Source organism: Nannobrachium achirus (assembly GCF_963921795.1).
Source record: "Nannobrachium achirus genome assembly, chromosome: 10".
In the NCBI taxonomy this organism is placed as follows: Eukaryota; Metazoa; Chordata; class Actinopteri; order Myctophiformes; family Myctophidae; genus Nannobrachium; species Nannobrachium achirus.
The window spans coordinates 55,025,824-55,037,833 of NC_137819.1; the positions used below are offsets into that span (position 1 = coordinate 55,025,824).

The following is a 12,010-nucleotide window of genomic DNA, read 5'->3' on the forward strand; positions in this document are numbered from 1 at the left end:
CTCTGTAAAGTAGTGATTTGGGTGATTTGATATTCAATGGCTCTTGGGTAAAATTACACCTGGATTTCATACATCCAGGGGCACCGAGGACGCGACCAGATGTTAATGAGGTGTTTGACTCCCTGTCACTCATTCAGAGTGTTAGAGGCTGCAAAGTGGTTAGTTAAGAGCTTAGTTCATTAAAATTGTTTTAATGAATTGTTTAATTAACCCAGTGAAGCGCTGAGAATGAGAGCACCCACCTCCACACGTAATTTCACCATCAGTTACAGACATGCTTCCCAGTGCAGCCGTGTGTGTGTGTGTGTGTGTGTGTGTGTGTGTGTGTGTGTGTGTGCGTGCACATGTGTGTACGTGTGTGCATACGCAGTAAGTATGCACTTACTATACAGTAGGACTTTAATATACATGTGCTAGATAAGTGCTGCTCTCACTTACTTTGCTTCTTTGGCCTATGACATCAAGACAACATTCATTTATCAGACAGCTCACGTGTTTCATATTTAAATGTGCCCATCTGGTCTAATCAACATGATGGTATCTTTGACACGGCGGGACATTTTATAACAAATGGACCTCCAGTCTACAGACGCATCATGAATATCTGATCAAGACAAAGACCCATTTCCTTTCACCACACACAGGGCTGTTCACGATTACAATTGATGATTAATTGTCAATCATACATGTGAATAAAAATGTTATTTCTGTTTGCCTTTTAGGCTTCGTAATCAATACGTGCACCGGGCAGATATGACAAATCACTGACATGATGAAGAAATGAGCAGAAATAGCTGATCTACAAGCTTACAACACATCACGAAGCGTCGAACGCTTGTTCTGCTATTTTTGGAAAATGATAGAAAATGTTCCAACAGGGAAACGATTATGGAAAATAATTGTGATTATCTCAAATAATTGCGACTAGACGACTATGCAATAACTGTGACAGGCCTAACCATGACAAACTCCATTTCAAATACCGCTATCAGAAAGAAAAGAAGAAAGAAAGAAATCTGCCTCTATTGACACAGACAGACCTAGTCTCAATTGTCAAATACAAAGAGTGAATGTTTCCGCCACTTTCCCGTATAGATAATACATAGATAATATCATGACAGTCCACAAGGACGAGACTGAGTAACGCTTCATTTCCCCCGAGGCAATGTTTAGTCACACTGCATTGTGTTTACCTAGTCAATCCATGCGTGCCAACAGATGTTCTTTCTGCTGGTGCATTTCACTTTCATTTCTCTCCTGCACTGTGGTGTCAGCCGTCAGCTCTCTGACAGACACCTACTGAGCAGCTGCAGGTACAGTACCACACAAGAGGTCACAGAGTCCGTGTCAAGAATCTCAACCACCAGGTGACCATTTTAATCTCTTTCCGCCCCTCAGAAAATAGTGGAAATAGCAGCTTGTGGAGCATTATGATGATTATGAGCTTGTAGATTGGCAACTTCCACGTGACATTCTCACAACACATGTGACATTCTCACATAGGGGTGGGCGATATGGAACAATACAATATCACAATATTTTCCCAACCTGTATCATTCACGATACACGATTTTATCACAATTCTTTTTTACATTGGTTTTTATGGTTATTTTTCAAGTTACTGGACACAAACTAGACTCTTTGGGTTCCTTTTGGGAGGTCTAATTTGAACTTTACAAGTATGTAACTCTGACAGTATACAGAGTTACGGGTCCATTTGGTTTCATTTGTATACTTTCAGAGTTAAGTGGAGACCTTGACATTTTAAAGTTTGAGAACTACTGATTTAGACCAAAATGCAGGTTTAAATTGAATTCTGCAATGAATCTCTGTATTAATGATTAAACAGGATTTCTTACAAGGCTCCCTCAATTGTATCACGATATATACGATACCTCTGAAAAGGCATATCGTGGAGACATTGTATCGTCTCAACGATAATTATCACCATATCGCCGTCCACCCCTATTCTCACATCAAATAAATAAATAAAATGGGGTTTAGGAGATTTATCTTACTACTGGCCACAACGTCTTCAAGAGCAACCACATACAGTACAAGGGATATGGTCTGGTCTGGTGTAAGTAAAAGGGACACATTATATTTAGATACGAGAGTACAGAGCAGTCACACTCCCTTGGCTAACGTCTTGCAAAAAGCTGTAATGAAATAATCCATTTCCCCATGTGAAATGGGCATGCTAAACGTCTGTCACACGTGACAGACAAGCTGTGACAGCTAGGCGCAGTGCAACAGCCATTTTCCGACAATTCTCTGCCGTTTAACCCATTTAGGCCTAGGATTATTGAATGCTTTAACCAGTGAAAAATAGCAGATATACAAGCTCACAGCGCGGCACCGAGTGCCGCGCTGCGAGCTTGTAGATCTGCTATTTTTGAAAAAGTCGTGAAAATGTGTGCAAATCTTTGAATATATGTATTTTTAAAGCGTTAGAACATTTGTAACTCAAATTTTGCTTCTGGGTGGTCCCTGGAACTAAATATGTTGAGATGGGGGTCCGTTGCCAAATACATATCATTTTGGGGGTCCTTCACATGAAAAAGTTTGAGAACCACTGACATAGTAGTCTCTCAAGAACACACTAACTGAGCTCCAGTTGAAGTGAAAGGGACCTTTTCTTTGACGATGGCTGGTCAGATTGATGACATAGAAACACAGGTTTTTCAAAAAACCTTAGAAGGATTCAAAAGACACTTATAGAATCGGGTCAAAATTCTAATTTTCACGATTTTTTCAAAAATAGCAGATCTACAAGCTCGCAGCGCGGCACTCGGTGCCGCGCTGTGAGCTTGTATATCTGCTATTTTTCAATAGTTAAAGCAGTCAATAATCCTAGGCCTAAATGGGCTAAGTGGACTGCTGCCGATTTCACCCTGAGCATTGTGAGCAATCCTCGAGGCTGATTTTCTTTTCCCTTCTGATGTGCGAGCTTGGTTGATTACCAAGTACTGCTGCTCTCGGTGAGTCTGGCACCCAGGCAACGACGCCACTTCCAGAGCTTGTTTTCAGATGCGACACTGGATGAGGACCAGCGTGGGCTGATTTTCTGCTCTCCTTGTATGGACCATCAAGGAGGGCTGTCACAATTATTACATAATAATCGTCTAATCGCAATTATTTGAGGTAATCGCAATTATTTTGCATAATAGTCATAATCGTTTCCATGTTGAGAAATGTTAATATAGTTTCAGACACTTTCAAAAAGTAGTGGAAATAGCAGATCTACAAGCTCACAACGTGTCGCATCGCGACCCGTTGTGAGCTTGTAGATCGGTTATTTCCACTATAATTCTTCTTTTTAAAGTGTAAAGTTGTCAAATATGTCAGTAATGTCTTTGTATATTTAGGTTATGTGTCATATCTTCCATGTGCAACTTCAAAGCCTAAAAGCCAAATAGAAATGTAATTGTCAACAACAACGTTAATCACAATTATTTGAGTGAGAATTAATCGTCATGTTATATATCATAATCATGACAGCCCTAGGTAAGTGATATTTTCACTATGTTATGATAGTAATCAGTGCTATAGAGGAGTTTGTTCAGCAACAGGAGTCTCCCCGTCTCTCCATCTCTTTAATAAACAGAAAATAGATGTTCAGGTAGTGGACAGCATTTCAGCTTAATTTTTATAGTGTTTCATTTCCAATTGTCTGCTCATTTCTTTAAGCCATCAATTCTAATTTCTAGAGATGTTACCGATCAATCGGCAATGGATCGGATCGGGCCGATCAAAGCGTGATCGGCGATAATCGGTGGTTTAGATCAAAAGGTAAATTCACCGATCCGATCGGATCGGTGCATCCGATCAACCAGCCGTTCAGTATGCCCACTTGAGGCCATTTTGGGGTATTGATTTCCACAGTGCTGAAGGAATAATTAGTTACTGCTATGATAATAAATACATAGTAATGCTGGTAAATAACTATAAGGCAAATATATAAATGAATTCATGAGTGAGTGAATGAATGAATTAAAGTTAAAACATTAACATTTAGAAAATATAAATAATAACTTGATCGGATCGGTGATTGATCGGTATCGGGTGATCAAACTTTTTTCCGCTGATCGGTTCCAAAAAACCTGATCGGACCATCCCTACTAATTTCCCTTATGTATCATGTCTGAGTTCTCCAGCCTGATTGGATAAAACTGGTATCCCGACATGCTGTTATACTCATTCTCTGCCCTGAACGAAATAGGAAACTAAGCGCAACTCTGAAATGAGTTTGGGGTGTCACATCATCTCGGCGGCACCGTACAGACGACTTTAGCAGTTCCCCCCAAACCACTCACATATGTGTGTGTGTGTGTGTGTGTGTGTGTGTGTGTGTGTGTGTGAGACTGTGTGTGTGTGTGTGTGTGTGTGTGTGTGTGTGTGTGTGTGTGTGTGTGTGTGTGTGTGTGTAAGTGTAATAAATACAGGTTGTGTATGTACACCAGACAGGATATCAATTATAACATAATTAAATAAATAACATGGTTTTAGATTGTATTGGATACATAATGCGATTACCGGTAATCGTGCAATATGATATTAACTTATTAACACAAACTCTGCCATCAAAATACCCCTTTGTACCCCTTCTCTGCCATGCCCGTAGAACCCGTAAATGTAATAAAAATTAATTAAAAAACATTTTTTTATCGAAGCGCAACTAAAATAGGCCGGAACTAATGCTCCGTGATCGGTTTCTACACGGACACATTATTGAGCGGACACCTTTAACATTGGAGTCCCTGAACCGGAAGCGGAAGTCCGTCCTCTATTTTGGCCCAGCTTACTGTCTGAGCTCCGTGGCTTACAGATGGAGAACTTATTGATCAATTGAAAAAGTTTCAACGGATTTGAGAAGCTGATGGAATACGCGAACACACAAGCAGTGTCCGATCACGCACGATGGGAACTGGACGAGCGCCCACGTTAACAGGTAGGACTCGGAGAAGCCGGCAGTGAAAGACATAGAGAAATTAACGGGCTTTACGGCCGTAAACTACGAATGAGTTAACTTAATAGAAAGCCTGCAAACAAAGGTGCACAATGCTGTATGAATGTACTGTTTGGTTTAATTGCACGGTTATTGATCTGAACATACCAGCTCTGGCAGCAATGAGATGCGTCGTCCGACAGGGATCTTTGGAGGCGAGCACCAGGTTTTTACCGATCTTGGCCCCCAGCGCCTTGGCGTGGTAGTACTCCCGCGTCCGATCCATGGGGTAGTTGGTGGGGTACAGGCCGCTGAACACGACGGTCGCTCCCTCCAGTGTCTTGCTTTTCAGCTCTGGCACGATCTTGCGTATGTCAGGCGTCTCGCCGCCCTCCGTCCCCAGGTAGGCGACGTAGCGGCGGTAGTACTCCTTGTGGATCCTGGCCAGCACTTCCTCCAGGTAGATCAGGTGATCGTCTCGGTCGCAGTCCACTTCCTCCTCCTCTTCCTCCTCGTCCTCCATGCTCTGATCCAGGGACTCCTCGCCCATGGTTACCCCGGAGAGTTCGCTGTTCTGGGACTCCGTCTCCGCTTCCCGCCTGTCCGAGCAGCCGTTCCCCAGCTCGGGATCTGGGAGGACGACTCCAGAAGGCTCGCCAGAGTCCGAGTTGTTCTCCCCTCCTCCCTCGCCCGTTCCTTTACCGTCCCCTTCCTTTACCCCGCCCCCCTCAGCCGCGGGCTCCTGTGTCAGGCCTTCCTGCTGGGACGTCCTCGATCGTCCGGACTTCCCCTCGGCGTCGCTCTCTGATGAAGGAGGCTTCTCTGAGTCGTTGTCGCTGTCGCTCGATAGGTCAAAGTCCAGGTTGTTGGCCTCGTGGCGCTGCGCGGAGGACTGTGCTCCGTCCAGTGACTCCACGGTCCCCGACGTTCTGCTGCTCTCGGCTTCCTTGCCATCTGATCCGCTGCTCGCCTGCGTTTCTCTCGACCCCACCCCCGATTCCGCCTCAGTGTCTGGCCCTGTACAATGGGCCTTCTCGGCCTCTTCCACCCCTGAGGGATGTGTCCGTTCATTCGCCACAACTCCCTGAGCAGAGGAGGGCGCTGTTGTGCAATCCTCTTTCCCACCACTGTTGTGGTCCTTCCCCTTTTTCCTGAGTCCGTTATTCTGCTCCTCTGCTACAGACGTCCCTGCCACTTCCGTCCCTTCTGCAGGCCGGCTTGCCGTGCCGCCAGCTGGAACACAAACAAGGTGAATCACAAGGGCTGCATGATGTTTTTTTGCAACTTTAAGTTTTTTGACACCATTTCTCTTTATTCTTTGCCATAATAAAGTTTGTATTTGATCAGTTTATGTAAAACAAACAGATCGACTTCAGAGGATTAAAGGTTTATTATGATCTGACTTGTATTCTCCCAGTAGCCCCGTCTGTGACCTCCCCCCTCTGCTCGCTGCAGCTGCGGACTCTGTCTCGTCACCCTGTTGTCATTCAGATCTGGCTGAATGACAATGAAGAGGAAGAGATCGGCTCTTCACTTCTTACCTTTTTTCTGTATGGTATCAACAATGTTAAGGTAGTCCAAGTATGCAACAGATGTCTGTAGTCTTTTTTAAAGCAGGTTTTTAGCCAGCCTGCCTACACTGAATTTGACATAGAGGCGCATGCTGATCAGGAACGTGCAAGCTACGTTTAACATTGTTTCAGATCACACGAGCCGTCAGAACACTGATAGTAAGGTATATGTTGTTGGAGACATGATTCCTGCTTTTCATCATCATGAGCTACAATAGATGAAAGTTGAGATCTATCGACCGTATAGTATGTGTGTGTGTGTGTGTGTGTGTGTGTGTGTGTGTGTGAGTTTGAGTGCAAGTCATTATGTTTGGCTGCTGTGTCTGTGTATACAGAGTAGGGATGGGACGATAAGCGATATTATCGTTAATCTACAAAAGCTTGTAGATGTGCTATTTTTTGGCAAATGTTCCGCACCAAGATAATGGATTTTTGATTATCGCGATAATATTGTAAATCGCGTTTTTTTTTTTTGGTCACAATAATCGTGATATGAAATTGCCATATCGTCCCATCCCTAATACAGAGGTGTAAAACAAAAAAGAAGATGTACCTTTCTTGGCCAACTGAGCTTCCCGTGACCCCGGTGGAGCATTGATGTCACCTGTGCCTTGGAAGTAGATATATTTCTTCACAGTGATGAGGTTGGGTGCAAACTTCCACACATCCTCTCGGTCATCTATTATACAGACCATTGAATCCCCACAAGGGAAAAGGTTCCTGTCAACCAAAACAGGAGCAAAACCATTGGCCTTCATTGACAGATGTCCAGCATTCGTCTTGCGGCAGTATGTTGCAATGATGAATCATCACCAGGTTTTAGAATAGGCCGTGAATATGACAATCACCAAAATGGGTCGGGGAAAAAAAACATTTCTCACGTGGCAAGCCACTCCACAAAAAACATCCATCTCTCATTCCCCATTCATAAAGAACTAGAACCTAAATGCAAAACCGATGCCAATTTTAGATTCATACCGTATGACCAATTACGGATCCATTTATGTTCTTATTAAAAATAAGTATGAATTGCTAATATATATGTTGGATTAAGCAACAACAAGAATATTTGTTTTGGCCAGTTTATCTCTGCCAACCAATGTATCCATTCGTATGTAGAAGCAATATGAGATCTCTATTCCCCATGCTGGTGTAGCAGCTTGCGTTAATGACATTTCTAGACAGGAAATGTCCATTGGGACAAATGGCTATGGAGACTAAAAAGGCACCAAGTAAATTCACCATTGCCAGGTTTCAATTAAATGACCCGGATGCTATAATATCGAATCCACAGATTATTTGTTCATTGTCCCCCAATCTCTAAAATCTAAATGAATCAAATATTCACTTTAAACACAGCCTATAGTAATATGGCAGGGGAATAATATGCCAACTGCAATTGTCTTAACAATAAATGCAACTAGATACTGTAAAGCATCGGTTCTCAAAGTGGGGTCCGGGTACCCCCAGGGGAACTTGAGGGAGTCCCAGAGATAGAAAGGCCACCAGGTCCGTAGCCTAATGCATGTCAAACTGGGGGTCCTTGAAATGTTGAAAATCACTGCTAGAGCCTTAAAAATCTTCTCTTATGGAGTTCCCTGGCATATCTTTTGCCAGGGAGGTCCGCGGCCTAATAAGTGTCAATTTGGGGGCCCTTGACATGAAAGTTTGAGAACCACTGCTGTAAAGAATGTAAATGGGATATTTGTCTTCTGCATTTACCCATCCTGACTGTTGGGAGCAATGGGAGCTATTAATACGGTGCCCAGGGAGCAGTTAAGGGTTAAGTGTCTTGCTCAGAACACTTGGACACACAGACTGGGTGGACCCAGGGGGCCAAGCGGTGACCTCCTGATTCCCAGGTGGTCCCTCCAGTAGTCAACTATGCTATTAGATTAGGTATAGACGTACAGTAGCTAGTGCAAAGCACTTTTAAAGCAGTTCTAAATAGAGCTCGCCCAATGCCAGCTTTTTGGGTCAGATACTAAGAGTCCACCGATTCCCAAATCCTAATCGTTTTAGAAAAACATAGATTTAATTTATATGCAAACAAATGACTTTAACATCTTCTCTCTTTCTCTCCTTCTGAAGATTTTGAAGGTATTCTTCTATGACATGCCCAAAATAGGGAAACCAGGTTGTTGAAAGTGGTACTATGTTTTTGAGCGGTGACAACCGCTCCTACTTTTGGCTTTGTGTGTAGGTACCCGTATGTGAGTGTCCGTATGAGCACAGAACTCCATGTATGGAGATAACTGACGTCACGGACAGAACGGCCCATACAAGGAGATATGCACGTGTGTCGTGTTTGATACCATGCAACGTGAGCAGCGCTCACTGGCAGAGGAAAAAGAAACGGTTTTATATATAAGAGTGATTGGTTAGTGTGCAATGGATCCACCTTCCATCTTTGGCTTGATTTTGATGCCTACCTAAGATTCCCCGTCTTGGAGAAAGGGTCGATACACTCGTCTCTGGACAGGATCCGATGAGAGAAGAGCTTCTTTTCAGGATCCAAATAACCTTAAATGGAAGATAGGACAGAAAATAGAAAAAAATGTCTTCTCTGCATTGGCCAATAAAGCTTTGATATCATTGCTGTGCTGATCTTACACATCCAAAACCATTACTTTTCAGGAAACGGGGAAAAGAAAATGACCAGCTCCAACCATAGAGTAGTATGTGGACAAAGGGAACGTGACGTCACCCATTTGTTTCTACAGACCCGTTTTGAAGCCTCCAACTCATCAAAAAATGGCTCAGAGTGCAACCGGAACAACAGTGTGCCATTGGTGTGAAGGGCAGCGAGGGGTGGGTCTTCACTCAGAAGAACCCAATCGCAAGCCCCGAAAGCATATCCTGCTTTATTATCAATTTAAAAATGTATGGGACCATAATTTACAAAAACGCAGTCTTTATGAAAGAGTTTACTAAAGTAATAAAACCAACTGTAGCGTTGTGTTAAGGTCCCATTGACTTGGATGGAATGAACGTTCATTTATAACACTAATAATAATAGCTTATATAGCTAATAATTGCTTGCATCGAAGGAAGAAGCAAAAACCTTATAGAGTAACTTTTAGCCAATGAGGAAGCAGCATAAAGGTGACGTCACCAAGAATGCTGCTTCCTCATTGGCTAAAAGTTAGTGTGTTGCCGTATAGGCAACCACACTAATTATTTTCCATAAGCCTGAAAGAATAGGTGTCTTCTCAAAGCAGCCTTAAAAGAGTCCAGTGTCCAGAGCATGGCAAATCTCCATTGGGAGAGGTTCGCTTGCTTGTTTGGGGAATAGAGATTACCCAATAGAGATAGAGATTAATGATGCATTATTATTAGGTTAAGCTACTCAGCAGCACATGAAGTAATTAAAATCAGACCCACCTTTACCAAGTGCAAAATTAAAGTAAAAACATTATAACATGACACTACTTACAACAAAATATATGATAGTGATATGGGCCATTCATTTTTCACCTTTCACCTTTGAATTTCTACCTTAAAATATTTAACTTCTCCTTGCACTAGCGTATTCTACATTGCGGTATTGCAACATTTATTTAAGTAATACATAGGAGTGATTCTTCCACCATGATTATCCAACTGCTTTGATGACCTCTATATGTCCGGGCTAGATAAAAAAATACAAATCCAATTCAAACTGCATTAAAGATTCATTATACTGGAGCACAAAATAGTTCTGGACTGGGAGTGGTTCTCATCTATAAGCTTCCAGTTTGCAGTCTGAATAACAATAAGCTGTCATAGAAGCAAAATGCATGAACTCCAATATCACGCCAGTTGCTAAAGTAATATGTTCTCCTCTGTGAGCAACACAGAAGTAAATGTAACACTTTGTATACTTCCAGCTATCAAACAAAAGATGGTTTGGGTTATTTACTTAGGCAGATGGTGGTAAAATGTAATGCTTCTAAAACATTTTTATATCAAAAGGACCCCCGTGGCCATGTATTTACTTGGCCACAGGATTTTGTGCCAGGGAGTCGAGGACCCCCATGAGAGACGATTTGCCAACATTTTCTGAAAACAACGGATATACAAGCTTACAACGTGTCACACTGCGACACGTTGTGAGCTTGTAGATCGTCTATTTTCAAATAAATACAAATAAATAAAAAAGCGTAATAGAGCTTAAGTGTTTAAACTGCTCCTCGTTTAGCTGGGAAGACTTCAACCCTCTCAAGAACCCCTGGGGGTCCCCAGACCCCACTTTGAAAACCAGTGGTATAGACAAGTTACCCTGGCCTGATATCTACTGAGACATATTGGCCACAATGAAGAGCTGATCTCACAGCAGCTTAGCCAGTACATATTATGTTTTAATTACTATTCATTTATAACCAGCTCCTTTTATCTTTTAAGCTTGTATTTTCTTATTTTTCTTCTGTACTAAACATGGCTCCTGTAACAATGAATTTCCCCAATGGGATTCAATCAAATGAATCGAATCTAAACCATAGGCATACATCTCCCCCTTTTGGTCACACACAGGCAGTACAACAACAATATCATAATGTGTCTTCAAAACCCCAGTGTATCTATTGTGGGGAGAACACATAGCAGATCTACCACCTCACTTGTAGATCGGCTATTTCTGGGTAGTGTGTAAAGGGGAAAAGGAGAGGGCATAGTAGAGGTGCTTAGGGGACACAGGTCAACTTCTGTAAGTATATACTGTAGGTTTTAAAGGGAGAAGTTAAACAATTTGCAGTTAAAAGTGCTACATCTTGATTTTATGCAGGCTATGTGTACCAAACCAATGTTTAACAGTGGCTGTTGTCTAGAAAAAATATCTTTAAATGAAAAAGAATCAATGACAAAAATACCTGCAATGGTGTGTGCATAAAGACGGCTTCCAAACGTGAACACATGCAGCTCATAGAGTTTGGCGATTTTCTCCAGGAATTCCTTGCAGTGTGGGCGAAGCCGCGTGTGGAGCACAGGCTCCCCTCGTGCGAGCTGGAAGTGGAAAATCCCCTGTGGAATAATGTAAGAAAAATATTACATGAATACATTGGCATAAGAATTTAATTTGGAGAGGAATTAATTAAAATAAAAAGAGTGTGAGTGCTAGAATACGTCCGTCCACAGAAAAGAGTAGCTGAAGAATATCTGTTATAGTCTATCTACGAGCAACTCTTGTAAAACAAGTACAAGCAATAGCCTTTTGTGCTTGACATTTTTAAACCCTGCTTTTAACCTCTTAAAACATCTTTTAACTATGTAGCACTCAAGTGCATTACAAATTACATATATCACATCATGTATTATTCTTATTATTAGGATGACTTCATGCCATGTCAATATCTATACATATATCACATCATGTATTATTCTTATTATTAGGATGACTTCATGTCATGTCAATATCTATACATATATCACATCATGTATTATTCTTATTATTAGGATGACTTCATGTCATGTCAATATCTATACATATATCACATCATGTATTATTCTTATTATT

At 42.0% G+C, this 12,010-nt stretch overlaps 1 protein-coding gene across 1 annotated transcript in view; it reads right to left on the minus strand.

Annotated features, from left to right (window-relative positions):
- ctdp1 (CTD (carboxy-terminal domain, RNA polymerase II, polypeptide A) phosphatase, subunit 1) overlaps nucleotides 1-12,010 on the minus strand; it is a 128,797-nt gene that overhangs the window by 101,466 nt on the left and 15,321 nt on the right. Inside the window, exons 5-8 of the mRNA XM_080735781.1 lie at nucleotides 11,367-11,517; nucleotides 8,952-9,042; nucleotides 7,073-7,239; nucleotides 5,117-6,181 (exon numbers count right to left, since the gene is read on the minus strand). Of these exons, the coding sequence (XP_080591907.1) occupies nucleotides 5,117-6,181; nucleotides 7,073-7,239; nucleotides 8,952-9,042; nucleotides 11,367-11,517 (1,474 nt within the window). The remainder of the gene's footprint in view (nucleotides 1-5,116; nucleotides 6,182-7,072; nucleotides 7,240-8,951; nucleotides 9,043-11,366; nucleotides 11,518-12,010) is intronic.